Source organism: Puntigrus tetrazona, unplaced genomic scaffold (assembly GCF_018831695.1).
Source record: "Puntigrus tetrazona isolate hp1 unplaced genomic scaffold, ASM1883169v1 S000000528, whole genome shotgun sequence".
Taxonomy (NCBI): Eukaryota; Metazoa; Chordata; class Actinopteri; order Cypriniformes; family Cyprinidae; genus Puntigrus; species Puntigrus tetrazona.
This window is the reverse complement of record NW_025048164.1, coordinates 1,197,501-1,215,000: the sequence shown is the minus strand read 5'-3', so window position 1 is coordinate 1,215,000 and position 17,500 is coordinate 1,197,501. Positions and strand designations below refer to the sequence as shown.

At 40.1% G+C, this 17,500-nt stretch overlaps 3 protein-coding genes across 9 annotated transcripts in view; 1 reads left to right on the top strand and 2 right to left on the bottom strand.

Annotated features, from left to right (window-relative positions):
• Nucleotides 1-2,910, bottom strand: part of LOC122334469 (TOG array regulator of axonemal microtubules protein 1) — a 15,885-nt gene extending 12,975 nt beyond the window's left edge. For 3 of the 7 annotated variants that reach the window (XM_043232417.1, XM_043232422.1, XM_043232421.1), the window contains exons 1-3: nucleotides 2,699-2,909; nucleotides 1,368-1,455; nucleotides 398-1,085 (exon numbers count right to left, since the gene is read on the bottom strand). In XM_043232417.1, coding sequence (XP_043088352.1) covers nucleotides 398-992 — 595 coding nt within the window. In that variant the 5' untranslated portion in view covers nucleotides 993-1,085; nucleotides 1,368-1,455; nucleotides 2,699-2,909. Of the gene's footprint in view, nucleotides 1-397; nucleotides 1,086-1,367; nucleotides 1,456-2,672 lie in introns of all 7 variants that reach the window. The other 4 variants (XM_043232423.1, XM_043232419.1, XM_043232420.1 and 1 more) reach the window with 4 other exon arrangements.
• Nucleotides 2,911-3,450: 540 nt separating this feature from the next.
• On the top strand, nucleotides 3,451-14,031 carry LOC122334472 (kelch-like protein 28). Its single transcript, XM_043232426.1, has 6 exons — nucleotides 3,451-3,549; nucleotides 6,024-6,284; nucleotides 7,223-7,860; nucleotides 8,825-9,268; nucleotides 10,772-10,980; nucleotides 11,688-14,031. Exons 2-6 carry the CDS (start codon nucleotides 6,024-6,026, stop codon nucleotides 11,849-11,851), a joined length of 1,716 nt encoding a protein of 571 aa, XP_043088361.1. The 5' UTR covers nucleotides 3,451-3,549; the 3' UTR covers nucleotides 11,852-14,031.
• A 467-nt stretch (nucleotides 14,032-14,498) lies between these two features.
• The window catches only part of cunh14orf28 (chromosome unknown C14orf28 homolog), a 5,089-nt gene continuing 2,087 nt past the window's right edge, over nucleotides 14,499-17,500 (bottom strand). Inside the window, exons 3-5 of the mRNA XM_043232432.1 lie at nucleotides 16,399-16,488; nucleotides 16,182-16,316; nucleotides 14,499-15,932 (exon numbers count right to left, since the gene is read on the bottom strand). Coding sequence (XP_043088367.1) covers nucleotides 15,749-15,932; nucleotides 16,182-16,316; nucleotides 16,399-16,488 — 409 coding nt within the window. The 3' untranslated portion in view covers nucleotides 14,499-15,748. The remainder of the gene's footprint in view (nucleotides 15,933-16,181; nucleotides 16,317-16,398; nucleotides 16,489-17,500) is intronic.

Genomic DNA, 17,500 nt, shown 5'->3' with positions numbered 1-17,500 from the left:
TATATATATATAAAACACACACACACATGCGTGTATATATTTAAAAAAATATGTTTATACATAAAATATATTTACAATATAAGCAATTTGAATAGAAAAAATTTATATGTGTATTCAATATATGTTTTCAAAAATATATGCTGTATGTGTATTTATTTATACATAAAAATATACAGTGCACACACACTAATATACACACACATACATATATACACACACACATATATATGTATAAATAATTTTAACAAAAACTTATTCAGGATGCGATATATATATATATATATATTTTATGTAAACAAAGACTTATTATTATTTTGGATGCCATTAATAGTTGCACAGCAGCACAAGAACGATACTGATGCAGGATATTGGTCATGTGACCCAGCTCTATTCTTACCCGTGTCCAGACAGTAGTCGAGGACGGCGAAGAGCTCCAGAGCGGCGTGACGCACCTTCTTCTTGCTGTCGGCGAGCGTGGGGGCTGCTTCTGAGCACAGGCCGGGGATGTCGAAGTCCTTCCGCGGATGCGTGAGCATGGCCGCCGTGATGATGTTAACGGCGTCCTCTCGAACCCTGGAGTTCCTGTGCTTGAGCTGAGCCACCACCAGGTCCAGAACCTTCTGCGGCCCCACCATCCTCATCAGCTGCCTGAAGACGTTCATGTACTCGTGCCGCGTGATGCTCCTCGAGTCGCCCAGCGCCCGCACCGTCACGCCCACAATCTCCTTATAATAGCGCTCCACATCGCGGTCCAGCTTCTCCACCAGCAGGTTGATGAGCTGCAGCGCGCCGTACAGCACCTTGAAGTTGCTGTCGTCCAGGAGCTTGCGTAAGAACTGGATGAACTCTGTGATGCCGCCGGAGGAGACCTGCTGGAGATCCAGCTCCAGGAGGACGTTCTTCAGCTCCTCCACCCCGCTCGTCCGGTTCTGATAGTTCTGGTGGTCCAGGAGCTGTGCGTGTAACTCCTGAGGAATCAGCCCATAAATCATAATGGACGGTGCTGATCAGAGTCCAGACGGAGCCAGGGACGCACGGGAATCTGTCATGGTGATGAGGGACGGGAAGCGTCACATGATCTAGACCTGAAATACACGGGAAGACGTTAGACACAAACCAGTCATAACGGTCCGTTTTATTAAATCTATACATCATCTGGAAGCTGAACCTTTCCTTTGATGTTTGGTTTGTTAGAACAGAACAATACTGAAAATAAAACAACGGAGAAAAATCACCGTTAAATTTGTCCAAATGAAGATCTTAGCAATGCGTAAGAAAGGCATGCATTTCTTAGCACACTGAGAAAAAGTTTTGCTATATTTAAGGTAGGAAAGCATAAAAGAAAAACGTATAATTTTGACCCGTACCGTATAGTGTTGTGTACGAGCCGCTGATGACTGTTCTGTGCTCCAGAGTCATATACGTGTGTGAAATGAGTCTGAATGTAATCTTGAGCTACACACACACACACACAAAAGTTTTGTCTAAATTTGAGGTTTTCACCAAAATGACTTCATTGAGCCCTCATCTATTAATCCCAATGCTCTAAGAAGTAATTAAACATCCGTAGGTTTTCTGAGAGGAGAAAACACACACACAACATTACAGTACCTAAATATGAACATTCAGGGGAAATATTCATCGGCAACATTGTATGAAATCCCTGCGTTGCAATCACTCTATTGTTCTTCAGTCGTTCTGTGTGTAATTGTACGGTGTAACCTGAGCTGAAGAAAAGCTAAATAAAGCGAGGCACACACAGGACACCCGGCGCTTTAATGATAATCTAACAATAAAAGAAAAAAGGAATCACTCGCCTTTGCAAAAAATTTAAAAATACATTTTTAATAAATACACTTTATATTTGATTATTTGTTTTTCTTACTCCAGTGCTTTTGTTTAGATGTAAAGTGAAAAAGGCAATGCATTATTTGCTTCTCTTTTTATTTACAACAGCTACTTCTGTGACTATTAACGCAGTAAATATTAAGAAAAGAACTGCGAGACAGAAAATAGATGCATCGCTGCTCTTAGGAGAACTTTAACTGGATTTTTCTCACAGCTGTCTTGGCTCTGAATCATTTCTTTGTCCCAGAAAGAGCTCAGAGTCAGACAGAAGTGTATTTCTGGTTAAAAACAGAGAGCAGCTGCTGTCAAACACCAGAGCCTGTCCTGCTATATTTAACAGCTCGACACAAACCTGCAGAAATAACTGCTTTTCAAAGTCAACACGTAGATTAAAGACTAATATTAGCTAATTACTCCTCGGGAAAACCACCTGTGGCTCTTCTAACAGTAACTCCATCGCTCCCTCACGAACAAAATCCACACATATAAGACAGTTTTTGATTCTACATCATTAATGAACCTCATTCATTAGCTACATCAGACTTTTCTTCGTCTAATTCGTCAAGAAGCGACGAATAATCGCACAATATTCGGCGGGAAAACCGCGTGTGGCTCTTCCACAACATTAATGCGATCATTCCCTCACATATACAAGACAGTGAGGCGATTCCACAGCATTAATGAACCTCATTCATCAAAACGGACGTTTGTTTTCGCATGTTTTCCGTTTTCCATCGAATCGACAGCAGGCGCAGGAATTAGTTAAGAACAGGCGATTTTAAAAACACACTAGCGGGGTTTACACACAAAACTGACTGAAATACCTGAAGTGTTTTAGTGAAAATCAAACCTATTATCGCAGACCGCTCGGGTTCTGAACGACGCGCGTCCAGATTCGGCTCGATTCTCGACGCGATTCAGTCCGATTCAGCGAATCGGCTCCCTCTGGTCTGAATTTGTCTGCTTCGAGTCTGAATTTTGGTGGTTTTCTGTCGGATTCTGATTTTCTCGCTGCTTCCATCACAACACTCAGGCAAAATGGCGCTGATGTCACAACCAGCCGCTGCCATGGCTACGCGCCCTCTGACCCCGCGATGGCCGACGGGCGCGGTGCATTATGAGTGGTGTAGTTCGTCAATGACAATTAACATTCTATTATTAGTAATAATATTAATATTACTAATGTTCTTTATTATACATCAGTGATGTGAAAAGACAGAGACAGCAATGGTTTTTTATAAAAAAATTTGGCTTTAAATATTTACTCGTAGTTTTAGAGTTTTTCTGGTGCAAAACTAACACGATGAGAGGAAAGCAAACAAGCAAAGTTTTTCTCTCGGGAAAAAGTCTCGTTTTATCTATTTGGCTCATCTTTATTGGAGTAAAAAATAAATATATTTTAAAAACAAACAAAGATTCAAAAGCTTAAGATTTAGGATTATTATTTTTTCACCGCTAATAAATGCACATAACAATTAAATTATTGCATTTAATATTAACGTTATTATTTTCCTATTATTTAACACACACGCATTACCTGCACCCGATACTATTCACGGAGACGGTGTCGTTATTTAAAAACACTGTCGCGTCAGAGACTTTTATTTCCCGGAAGTGACGCAGGCGCTGATTTGTGTTTGTTTTCCTGACAGTCGCGGCCGTGTTGCGCTTCAAACTGCCAGAAATCAGCCAGACACACAGGTAAACGCCGAATAAACGCTTTATTTCTGCACGTTACCTCACTAAATGAACGCCTGACAGAGCGTCGAAGCGCGGGAAGCGCGCGTTTGTCCTGAGCCGAGCTCTGATGCTAATGTTAGCAGGGAACGAGCAGCTTTATTTATTCATATCAGCTGATTGATGTCAGATGAAGATGATCGCGGCGTCTGGAGATGACTCCGATCTCTGAGGCTGTAACTTAACACTCTTGCTCTGATTTCTGCTCTTCGTGGATGTGAATGGATGTGTGTCAAACCCAGCGAGCTAGTAATGCTGTCTACATAGGGAGCATCCGTGTGTCTCTTGTCTAGACAGCAGCTGTTCGAGCGCACAGGCGTTTAGCGGCAGCTTTGAGCCTCTGCTGTCTAGGTGGGTGTCGAGGACACACTTAAACGACGCTACTCGAGAGGCAGTAGTATGTAGGGAGCACAGAAATACAGTGTGATGTGAACAAACTCCGATCCGAGTGGATGATTCATGCCAGACAATGACATTTGCATGCATTAATAACAAAGCATTGTATGAAAAACAAGCAATGATAAGAAAAATGGGTAATATTACCACATGGGACAGTAAAATGAGGCAGGAGATGAATGAAAGTAAGATATGACAGAACAGTAAGAAATAACAGCACAAGAGCATTAAAAACAAGTTAAAAATAGTAAATATTTAGAAAAGCTTTATAAATAAAATAAGTCAAAGCAAAATATAAGTAGAAACACTTTAAAGATGTAATCATTTATTCGCCATAGTTTAGGAATAGATAATAAAATATGACAAGAACTCAGTAACTCTTAACTACATACCTTATTTTGGTATTGTATTAAAAAAAAAAAAAAAAAATATATATATATATATATATATATATATATATATATATATATATATATATATATATATATATATGTGTACTGTGTGTGTGTGTGTATATATATATATATATATATATAAAACATTTAAATTGTGAAATATTTCTACTTGCCAAATGTATACTTGTTTAAATAAAAGCATTAAATTACAGTATTAGTTGCAAATAATATTTTAGTAACTATATAAATATATGTACACACACACACTCTGTGTTTCCTGAAATTATTAGTTTCTTCCCTTTTTTTGTTTATCTCTCAATTCTGATTTTGGTTCTTGTAATGCGTATTACCTATATTTCTCACGGTTCATACTTTTTTTCGTACTCTATTGTGTAAGAAAGAGGCTTCCGATGTTTCAGTGCAGGTGAAAGCGTCTGTATTTGCGAGCTGTAAGACTGCAGCAGAGCTCTGGGAGATTGCTGAAGTGTTTCTCAGAGCTCCTGGCTGCTGTTTGTTCATCCGCTGATCTTCTGGGAGTTTAATGTCCCTCATGAACCGAGGAACGCTCTCGTGAGTCTCTGATTCTGTCCTTCATCCTCAAACCCCAGCGAGCCGGCTCTCTTAAGATCCTGTAACTCAGAGACTCAGAGAGAACGCAATTAGATAATACCGATTTAGCTCCACCAATTACCAAGCCGTGCTTTGTTTTGTTCAGTCTGTGGTGGAAAAGGGTTGCATTAGCAATGAAATAAAAACACTTAAGCAAAGCATACTCGGGTCAAAGACTGTACAGGTTTTTTTTTTTTTTTTTTTTTTTACTATAAATTTGACTGGTAGTCCACAGTATGAATAATTTTTGAGTATAGTATGTTCACTTTATTTTATTTAATTTATATATATTAATTTATAAATATATATTTGTATATTTTGATCTCTCTCTCTCTCTCTCTCTCTCTCTCTCTCTCTCTCTCTCTCTCTCTCTCTCTCTCTCTCTCTCTCTCTCTCTATATATATATATATATATATATATATATATATATATATATATATATATATATATATATATATTATTTAAAAAATAAAAAAATAAAAAAATATATATAGTATATATACATATTATTTAAAAATAAATAATTCTTTAAATTATAAATAAAAATATATATATAGTATGTTCACTTTATTTTATTTAATTTATATATATTATTTATTTAATTTATAAATATATATTTGTACATTTTGTTATATATATATTATTATTATTAATATATATATATATATATATATATATATATATATATATATATATATATATATATATATATTTTGGTTATATTGTGTATGACTAACGGAAGTTCTCATATGTGTCTCTGGAGCACAGAAGCAGGTATATTTGTAGAAATAGACAACAATACATTGCATGGGGCAAAATTATACATTTTTCTTTTATGCTAAACATCATTAGGATATTAAGTCAAGATCATGTTCTGTGAAGATATTTTGTAAACCTCTCACCATAAATATATCAAAACTTCACGTTTGATTAGTAGCTAAGAACTTCAAAGATGATTTTCCCAATGTTTAGATTTTTTTGCACCCTCATCCCAAGCAGACATTGATCTATCCGGCGTGTGTGTCTGTGTCTGTCAGATGGAGCAGCAGGCCAAGCCGTACATGTTTGCGAGCCTGACGCGTCCTCACTCCGAGCAGCTCCTGCAGGGTCTGCAGCTCCTGAGGCAGGACCACGAGCTCTGCGACATCGTGCTGCGGGTCGGAGACGCCAAGATCCACGCTCACAAAGTAGTGCTGGCCAGCATCAGCCCGTACTTCAAGGCCATGTTCACCGGAAACCTGTCTGAGAAAGAGACGTCTGAGGTGGAGTTCCAGTGCGTGGACGAGGCCGCTCTCAAGGTCAGCGCTCGGCTGGAAAAGAATCAAGTACACTTTACAAATAGTAGCGTTGCGTTTGATTCAGCATAAAACGTATTGCTCACAAAGATGCATTAGTCTTAAGCTCAGAGGAAAAGGGGCGGAGTTTACCTTGTTGCTGTGGGTGATGTCGACGTGCTCATTAACTATGCGCACAGTGATTGGCCGACGGCCTCTGCGTGAGATAAAAATATTGTAGAGAGCGATATCACGTTCAAATAAAGGTTTAAAAATAAAATGTTAACATTCACATAAAGAGTTTAAAATGCAAGCCAAGTTTCACTAATTAATGTTCATTAATGTAATAAATGTTCAGTTTTAGCGTCTTAGGCGTGTGCTGCTCGTGATCCGTTACTGGATGTGTATATGAACAGATATTTAATAATCACAGCTCCTAGTAAGACATGCAGAAACCTTTGACCGATTTAGAAGCTGGTAAACACTAACACGCTTCTGAAATACTCTAAAAGCTCGAATTTAGCAATCCTAGGAAGCAGCTTTTTTTAAACATTGTCTCCTGAACAAGTGAGTTTTGAGCTGCTGAAGATGTTTTCTGAATACAGGCCACAGAAGAAGATCATGTAGATTATATCATAACGTATTAAATAAAGATCACGCTCCATGAAGATGTTTAGTTTAGCTTCCTACCGTAAATATATCGAAATGTAATGTTTGATTGATAATAAGCATTGCTAGGAGCTTCGTGCTTTTTTCTTAATATTTAGATTTTTTCCTGCTTCCTCAGATTCCAACTGTATTTTCCGATCTTAACAAACCAGCCGTCATAGAAAGATGATTTCATTTATTTATATGCTATAATTGAATCTGCTTAATGTGTGCAGATAATAAATGAATTCCAGTCTTAGTTTTAAAGAGAAATCCTATTATGGATGTAACGCGCTCTGTTTGGGTCTCATCAGGCCATCGTGGAGTACGCCTACACGGGAACCGTCTTCATCTCACAGGAAACGGTGGAGTCTCTGCTTCCTGCCGCCAACCTGCTGCAGGTCAAGCTGGTTCTGAAGGAGTGCTGCAGCTTCCTGGAGAGTCAGCTGGACGCGGGCAACTGCATCGGCATCTCCCGCTTCGCCGAGACCTACGGCTGCCACGAGCTGTGTTTGTCCGCCAGCAAGTTCATCTGCCAGCACTTCGAGGAGGTGTGCCAGACCGAGGAGTTCCTGGAGCTGACCCGCGCCGAGCTGGACGAGATCGTGTCCAATGACTGCCTGAACGTGCTGACGGAGGAGAGCGTCTTCTGCGCGCTGGAGTCCTGGATCAAGTACGATCTGAGCGAGAGGCAGCAGTACTTGGCGCAGCTCCTGCACTGCGTGCGGCTCCCGCTGCTGAGCGTCAAGTTCCTGACCAGACTCTACGAGGCCAATCACCTGATCCGAGACGACCACGCCTGCAAGCACCTGCTCAACGAGGCGCTCAAGTACCACTTCATGCCCGAGCACCGGCTCTCCTACCAGACTGTGTTGTCCACCCGGCCGCGCTGCGCTCCCAAAGTCCTGCTGGCCGTCGGAGGAAAGGCCGGGCTCTTCGCCACGCTGGAGAGGTGACCGCAGAGCACTAAACGCATGCGTTGCTTTCTCTTAAACCTGTACACACCTGGAGCAGAGTGAAGGGGCGGGGCTGAGCTCGTTGCTACGGAGGATGATGTCAGCAGGCTCGTGCCCGCTGATTGGCTTACAAGCCAGAGATTTATTCATAGAAATATTATAGAGTGCGATGCCGTGTTTAAATAAAGGGTTAGAAATATCGAGCTTCTTGTGATCGGTGAAGATGTTTATAAACGCCTTTTAATTAACGGATAATCATTTTAAGACGTGCGCGTGTAAAAACAGCTCACCGAGCTGAAACCTGGGTTTGTGATAACCTTAAGGCGACGTTTTATTGTCAGATGTTTATATTCTGAGGCAGATCTTGGTGATCTAGGAGTCCTCGTGGGACATTTAGGAGTATTAGGTTTAGTGATAAAACATTTTGGGAGCCCTCTGTATAAAAATGTTCTTATATAACAATAATATTAATAATAATATTGAATAAAATAAGGTTACAGTTGTTATAACATAATTTCATTTAAAAAAATTAAGAAATGTGTAACTTTTACAGAAAACCTTTATTTAAAAAAAAACAGCTGGGTGAAAATTAATTTGTAACATTTTAAAAGATCTTTGTAATTCAATAAATTATATAAATTTTTATAAATGCTAATACTAATTTATTTTATCCATATTTTGTCATTATTTTAAATGTGTAAAAAAGATTTACATTTATTTGTGCTTAAGTGATTTTAATTATATATATTTATATATTTACACATACATACTCAAAGTTGCTTGTTTATTTTATGTATTATTACTTTTAAAAGTATTTTAGTCATTTAAGCTAAATGAATGGATTAATAAGAAGACTTATTGATGAAGATTGAAGATGTTGTTGCTGATCTGATGCGGTGTGATCCTGCCGCTGTTTGTGTGCTCCGTTCATGATTGTGTGTGTGTGTGTGTCTCCGTCAGTATGGAGATGTACTTCCCGCAGACGGACTCGTGGATCGGCCTGGCTCCTCTCAGCGTGCCGCGGTACGAGTTCGGCGTGGCGGTTCTGGAGCAGAAGGTGTACGTAGTGGGCGGCATCGCGACTCACATGCGTCAGGGCATCAGCTACCGGCGGCACGAGAGCAGCGTGGAGCGCTGGGACCCCGACAGCAACACCTGGGCCTCGGTGGAGCGCATGGCCGAGTGCAGGAGCACGCTGGGGGTGGTGGTGCTGGCGGGCGAGCTGTACGCCCTCGGAGGCTACGACGGACAGTACTACCTGCAGTCGGTGGAGAAGTACGGGCCCAAGCTCAAGGAGTGGCAGCCGGTGGCACCCATGACCAAATCACGCAGCTGCTTCGCCACCGCCGCGCTCGACGGCATGATCTACGCCATCGGAGGATACGGCCCCGCTCACATGAACAGGTGCCTTTGTGTTTACTAGAAAGCATTGATTACCGAGCCGTACTATAACGTGACACTCAAACGATAAAACACATCACAAAGAGGCGTTCGTTGCGTCCAGTGGAGACATAATTCCTGATTATCATGACTTACACAGTCTTCTTATCTCTCTAAACATAACACACGTCTGCTTTCATGATCAGAGAAACATCACACACTACCCTTCAGTGATCCAGACTCTGATAGTGAGCAGCAGGTGCTTTTAATAAGAAAACAGCAGCAGAGTTTCTCTTTGCTTTAACTTTAGACCCCTTTAAATCACTAGTGTTTTATTGTGTTATTTGTCAGGCAACTTTAAGTAAAAAAAATATATATGATATTTAGAAGACTGTGGATGTAAAGCAACAAAATTACAGTTAACTTAATATAAAATCTAAAAAAAATTATTTTCAGTAAATACGTCTGCAAGTTGCCAAGACAATAGTTAAGAATGTAAAGGTAAATTTAAATTACTAATATTTTAAAACCTGAAAATAACAAAAACTAAAACACAAAAATAAAAAGTAAAATAATTATTTATATATATATATACATATATATATATATATATATATATATATATATATATATATATATATATATATATATATATACACAAAAAAGTATAACTGAAAAACACAAAACAAAACCCAAATACTTATGATTAATTTTAATCATATTTCAATAACACTGATTGGTAAATTAGTAGAAACAGAATTATATGGGCATTTTATAATTAACATTATTATAAGGCCATGTTTCAAATAAATGGAATGACTTGAAGAACAAATATAATAAAACCAACTTCTTGTGATTATTACTACTCAAATATTTGATAGACAATAATAAATAAATAATGCTGACAAAAACACAGAACAAAATGATAAAAACTTCAGCTAAAAAAGCAAAATAAAAAAATGAATTAGTTCAAACACAATTATATTCAAGGCCATGTTTCAAATAAAAACTACTGTATGACATGAATTAAAAAAAATGCTGTTTTCTGTGAGTGAAAGCTGGTCTGGGCTGGTGTGGTCTGGTCTGGTCTGGTCTGGTCTGGGTCTGGTCTGGTCTTCAGGCTCACGGGACGCTCTGCTGTTGTTCTCTGCTCGTGTCTCCATGAGTCCTGATCTCAGGAGATGTGAATCCTCTCTAAACGTCTGGAAAGAGCAGGGACTCGTGGGACGCTGCCAGGGTTTCATGCAGCCGGCGGTTATTTGTCTGCTCTTTAATCAGCGCTGGTTGAATATAATTACAGTGATACTATCTGATCATATCGCTGCCGTGAACAGGTTTTGAACAGTAAGATTGTTTCTTTAAAGAATCCTCTTATTTTCTCCATCAGTAAATCAGTGTATTATTATGATTTCTGAAGACTGGAGTAATAAATGACTCTTTAACACATTCCCAGAGAAAATGTCTATTCTAAGTATCTTGTCTAATTGAGTTATTAGGACACACTGACTGGACTGCTGTGTGTTTCAGTGTGGAGAGATACGACCCCAGCAAAGACTCCTGGGATATGGTGGCTCCGATGGCTGATAAGCGCATTAACTTCGGCGTGGGCGTGATGCTGGGCTTCATCTTCGTGGTGGGAGGACATAACGGCGTGTCTCATCTGTCCAGCATCGAGCGCTACGACCCTCATCAGAACCAGTGGACGGCCTGCCGCCCGATGAGCGAGCCGCGCACCGGTGAGTCACGTGACCCCGCGCACCAATCACAGCAGGACAGAATCAACATTACCAAACGAATCCAGTGAGTCATTCATAAAAACAGCATACTTTCCATCCTATCTGTCCTAAATAGTGTTGAAAATGACTATCACATAGAATTAAGGATGGAAAGTGTGCAGCCTGGGACACGGAATAGAACCGAGTCAATGATTCAGTGAATCAAAAAGACAGTGATTAGATTCATTTCTGAACGAATCGGTTCGAATGATTCATTCAACTGTTCAGTGATTCATTCCGCTGTTCAATTAAATAACTTTTAAACTGATGGCTTTTATTGTTGGCGTGCTCTAACGTTGATCTGCTTCATACAAACATAAAAATCGAATCGACTGAAGTATGATATCGGGCAAGTCTTGAAAAATATAAAGGTGTTTGCCCAAAAAAAAGAACAAAGAATGCCTTCCCCTGAGTAATAGGAAACAGTTCTGCTGAACACAAAAGATGATATTTTGAAGGAAGTTGTTTTGGGTCACCATTGACTTCTATAGTAATAAAAAATACTATACATAGCAATACTATATATATTGCATAGATTGGCAGGATTTGTTGTGGTTGATGATTTTTGATATTTTGTGTGAATGGGATGACTCCTCACAGCTGTGACGTGCTCTCTCTCTCTCTCTCTGTGTGTGTGTGTGTGTGTGTGTGTGTGTGTGTGCGGTCAGGCGTGGGCTCTGCCGTGGTGGATAACTACCTCTATGTGGTGGGCGGTCACTCGGGCTCGTCGTATCTGAGCGCGGTGCAGCGGTACGACCCCATCACGGACGGCTGGCAGGACTCCAGCGGGATGATGTACTGCCGCTGTAACTTCGGCCTGACCGCGCTTTGACCCCGGGCGCCCGGCTGACCGGCAGAGACGCGAGGGGAACTGGCTTTGTTTCTGGAGTGTGTGTTCCGCTCGTCCGGCCGGTGCTGGACACGGAGAGATGACAGACACGCGGCGCTGAAGCAGCGCTCTGACCAACACCAGAGCCTTCCACTGACCCTCGGAGGACCAGAGCACAGCGCCCGCTCTTCCCCTTTACATTTCAAGGCTTCTGATGAGGGACGCACATGCGGGAGTGTGTGTGTGTGTGTGTGTGTGTGTGTGTGAGACGTGCATGAGCTGAATCGGCTCTTTGCTCTGGAGGAGAAGCGTGAGACTCATGATAAGGGCTGCCTTCTGTCCTCTACATACAGCTCTGTGTGTGTGTGTGTGTGTGTGTGTGTGTGTGTGTGTGTGTGTGTTTGTCCAAACCACTGCACTGACCGTCTGACCGTGTGTGTTTGCGTCACACACTCATCTTCTGTCTTTCTGCTGGAAACGAGTGAATCTCACCAGAATTCATGCAGCTCATGTTTCACACAAAGTCCGTTACATTTTGCTGAAAAACTAAAAATTCTTTGCATTTTTTTTTCTTTGCAAAGTCCAAATATTTTAATGAAAGATGATGAAAAAAAAAAAAGACATTTTTTCTGCAGCATTAAAATATTGTGCTGAAAGACAAAACACTTTTTTTGTTTTTATTATTTTTACTTTTTTTTTTTTTTTGCAAGATCAAAATATTTTTCTGAAAGACAAAAAAAAGTTTTGTTTTTGCGAAGGTCAAACAGGTCAAAAAAAAAGTTACAGTCAAAATATTTTGTTGAAGGACGGATATTATTTAATTTATTTTTATACTAATTGTACAGATATTTAGTTGATTTCTCACTAAAATGTGCTGCTTGAAACACTACAGCTATTTAAATGGTCGAGTATCACATTTCTAAAAATTCCAATCTGTCATTTTTCCTTCTCTGTATTTTCCTGGAAGATTGTGATTTAAAAAAAAAACGGTGCAATGTAAAAATCTGAAATGTGAGCTGGACGTAATCCTGACGGGTTACTGAGATTCTCGTGTGTGTGTGTGTGTGTGTGTGTGTGTGTGTGTGTGTGTGTGTGTGTGTGTGAACACTCATACTGACTGGTGCTACTTTCCTCTCCAGGATCGTGTTTTATTTCCGTCACGGTGTGAATCTTGTTTTTTCTGTTCCTGTGGCGTAGAAGCATCACGCAGGAACGCCGCTGGTTGGAGTCGAGTGTGTGTGTGTGTGTGTGTGTGTGTGATGTCAGACGCCGGTCACATGGTGCCAATCATCCACACGTCTCCAGATCTCCATCATTTCGCGGTCGAGCGTTCTTCACATCTGCTCGTGGAGATACTGAAGCTCTGCACTTACCAAACCATTTTCTACTGTGTAAATACGACCTTTGAGTTCCTCTGAGGCAATAAGACTTTCTCTTCAACTCGTTATTTTTTATTTTGGTCATTAATTGCCAAGGTGTTTTGGGAATCCTGTGACTGACCTTAACGGCGCTTCGTTTCTTCATGTTGCTCGTTCTTCTGGATTTCGACACTTTTGAGGTTCATTTTGGGTCCGATCTGCGTGTTCTGGATCGCTCCGACGCCGAGCGCGTGACGTCTCTGGGTCCAGAACGTTCGCTGTAGATCTTCATCCAGAGGCACAAAGGGAACACGCGCTCATCCGAAGCATCTGCGTTTGATTAGCAATAAGAAATCCGTCCTCTCATCCACGAATGTCCATCAGCGTCGCTCTGCAGCAGATGATGGCGTGAGGTTCTTCTCTCCTGAAGCGTGTTCAGATCCAGACGATGGTGAGAAGATCATGCGGGATCGAGGTGTTTGTTCGCTCTCACCAAAGTGCTCGTCTCACGAGGGAATCAGAATCAGTCCAGAATGACTTCCTCATTGTCTTAAACTTTTTGATAGTTTTTCCTGACGATGATGATGATGATGATGATGATGACGATGACGCCACATTTTCTTTTTCTGTCCGTCTGTTTGGCTTGTGTTTGAAATAGAGTGACTTTTTATAAACCTGTGGGTTGTTACTGGAACTAAACCGATAACCTTAGCTACAAACGCAGTATTTATTTTTCACGAGCGTTGAGAGCGTAGCGTACTTCTGCCAGTTTATTTATGTGTGTGTCGCAGCTCAACCAGTCAAGAAATAAAGGCCTGGAACTGAGCCCTGCGTCTTCCTGCTTCTGCTTGGTGTTCTCCTTCAGATCTGGAGAAATGCGTCTCAGTAATAGATGTGAATGGGTGCCGTCAGAATGAGAGTCTGATTAGAAACATCACAATAATCCAGCATTAAGATACTTTTAACTCCATGTTCATAATCCATAATAACTCTTCCTCCAGTGAAAAATGCCATTAAAAAAAGCACCACACATTAGTTTTTCTGTAAACGCTGCTGGATCTCTTCAGATTTCTCTCCTGATTCAGACCTGAACACTTTTCACTGAAGAAAGAGTTATGGATTATTTTGGTTAAAAAGGTTTTAAATAGATCTTCTGTCTTCTCCGGATGTTCAGTGATGGACCGGAGTGCTGTGGATTATTCTGATGTTTTCATCAGGCTCTCGTTCTGACGGCACCCATTCACTGGATATTGCCGATTTCATTAAATGATCTCATGAACGCAGACACGCGGTTACAAACATACAAAGTTTTATTAGCAGTGGCAGCAGATGTAATAACCGACTAATATCTTGATTATAAAAGAATACACTTGATTCATACCACATGAAGAAGAAAACTGCAACGCATGTACTCGTCAATATAATACTTCATACAAAGTAGACATACTCACACATGCAGACACCTTTTGTTGCAGATAGAGATTTAATTATATTTTCAGGTTTCGCTCTCATTGTAAAATGTGATTCCTCCAGATAAATGAAGTGTAACGTTTGACACGACGTGATATCCAACGCTATCATGGTGATTTTATCATGTAGACACCAATACAAAGAGCTATATTAATGAACAGAATAGGATCATTAATGTTCTTTACTGCCATCTTGTGGTTAAAATGGTGTTTTCAGGACCATTTAAATGTACTGTTTTTCAGCTTTCCGACTGCTAGAGGCAACTAGTGTCTGATGAACGATTCTCTACAATCTTTCTTTTAGGGTTTTGATATAGCACCAACTACAGTCTGATCTCCAGGAAACTTTGTGCTTGTTAAGACTCACCAACTCTAGTACAAAGTTTCGAGATTTATTTGTTATATTTGGCTATGCACCTTTTAAAATGACCCTGCTATAACCAACTTAAGGACAAAATTCATTCAAAAATGATTATTTTTTAGATAATTATTGAGCTGGAGAATATTACTGCAGTGGATCAGTCAAGATTGACCAGAAAACCTAGCACTATTTCACCCAGATGTCTTTTTAAATTCTTGCAGACCTTTGGGGTCACGAGCCCACATGTTCAATTTTAATCGAACCATGTCGAGTAAGGCTTGAACGTTTTGGCCATGTTTTTGTACGTGTCTCTTTCAGACGTGTACCAAGTTTGGTGAAGATATCTCCTTCCATTCAGTAGTTATAACACTTTTAGTAAAAGGTACAAATGTTTTGGCGCCCCTTACCGCCAGAGAATATTCCTGCACTGATTTGGTTCCAGAAACCTTACAGAAAAGTAACATTTTAAAAAATGGCATTAAAATGAAACCCACGTGCTTAACGATGTTCTAATGAGTTTTATCTGCGTCTGTGAATGACACCGGTGTTTGTGAAAGTCAGTCGGAGCGACCAGAACTATTATAGTCCACCATCACAGAGTCTTGGATTCCAAGCAGCAGAAAACACAGAGAATCACTTAGAAAAGTACAAAAGTTTAGAAGAGCATAAAACACGACTGGAAGGCACAAAAAGGCGGAGTTCGAGGGTGTGTTCATCGCTCGGTGGTCCTGATGTAGACGAGCGAGGACAGCAGCAGGAACTCTGGAGGTTTGTTCAGGAGCACCAGGTTGTCGCTGCGCAGGCCGTCGTAATGCATCCAGAAGCCGTCGATCTGGAACGCCGCGGAGTAATGATGCTCGTCTCTGTTGAAGAGCGTGGCTCCCTCCAGAGAGTACCTGTGCAGTGAACACACACACACACACACACCTGCACATCGGTTCAGGGAAACACAGTCTGCACGCTGGATTTAAATCGACTTTGTTTTCATCACGCACACATTTATTTTAAACATGCTCGGGTCAAAGTGTCCCAATCGTTTTTGCTCATACTGTCCTAAGAACTTAGAGTTTAAAAAGTAGAATGCTCTTGTTGTTGTGTTTGCCTGCACGGTTCGGTCGGATCGGTGAGAAGTGAGTGAAGGGTACCGCTGCTCGGAGAGCTCCAGGTGGTAGGGCACATACGACAGCTCCTCCGACCGCCACACCTGCATGTTGAGGATGACGAAGGGCGGCGGGCCGTGACAGAAGAACCTCTGACCGAACTCTCTCAGACCCTCACACCTGAAACACACACACACACACACACACACGTGAGCCGGGAGATCAGATCCACGCCTCGGAGAAACACTGAGGATCATCTCACTTCATCTCGTCACAGAGCTCCAGCCGCGGGCAGAAGAACTCGTCCAGAGCCGACTGGATGGGATCTTTATCTGGAAGTTCATGAGGAGGACTGAGAGGAACACAGAAGACGATCAAAGCTCTTTCAGTGTATCTGCAGAAATCTTCTCAGACTTTCATCTCATTATTATCACTTAGTACATAATGATGACTTTTAATATAACTATGACTGAAAGTTTATTTCTTCATCTCTGTTATAGTTTTATCTCATAATTGTGACGTTTTACATCATTCTGACTTTCTATAATAGTTTTGTCTTCTCAAAATCATCATCTAGCATATAATAATTATGACTTTTTATGTAATTACACTTTTATTTTTAGTCTTTTATCATTTCTCATAATTGTGACTTTTTACATCATAATTTTTACCCTACTTAATAATTTATGACATTCTATAATAGTTTTGACATCTCAAAAAGATCATCTAGCATATAATACTCTGTATCATAATTATGATCATCAGGTTTTTGGGAAGCTTTTATTTCCTAATCTTTTATCATTTTGACTTTCTATAATAGTTTTGTCTTCTCAAAAAGATCATCTAGCATATAATAATTATGACTTCTTATCTCCTAATTACGACCATCAGGCTTTTGAGAAGCCTTTTTTCTCATCTCTTATCATTTTGACTTTCTATCTCATAGTTTATGCTGTTTTATCTCATAAATGTGACTTTTAAAAAAAAATAATTCTGACTCAAAATGATCACGTGGTATATAATAATTATTACGACTTTATCTCATAATTTGATCATCAGGATTTAAGAAGCTTTTATTTCGTAATCTCTTATCATTTTGACTTTCTATGTCATAATTTACACTGTTTTATCTCATAATCATAATTTCACCCAATTTCATAATTTGTGTCGTCCTGTAATAGTTTTGATATCTCAAAATCATCTCATTTTTATCTCATAATACCAGGCTTTTGAGAAGCCTTTTTTATCATCTCTTATCTTGACTTTCTGTCTCATAATTTATACTCTTTTATCTCATAAATGTGACCTTTTTACATCATAATTTTGACTTTTTCTAATAAGTCCGACTCAAAATGATCATCTAG

What these genes read in the sequence shown, in the direction of transcription:
- LOC122334472 (XM_043232426.1), top strand. Translation starts at nt 6,024, where the DNA reads ATGGAGCAGCAGGCCAAGCCGTACATGTTTGCGAGCCTGACGCGTCCT. An exon ending in CTCTTCGCCACGCTGGAGAG is followed by an intron (nt 7,861 to 8,824) that starts GTGACCGCAGAG and finishes TGTCTCCGTCAG; the next exon opens with TATGGAGATGTACTTCCCGC. An exon ending in GATGAGCGAGCCGCGCACCG is followed by an intron (nt 10,981 to 11,687) that starts GTGAGTCACGTG and finishes GTGTGCGGTCAG; the next exon opens with GCGTGGGCTCTGCCGTGGTG.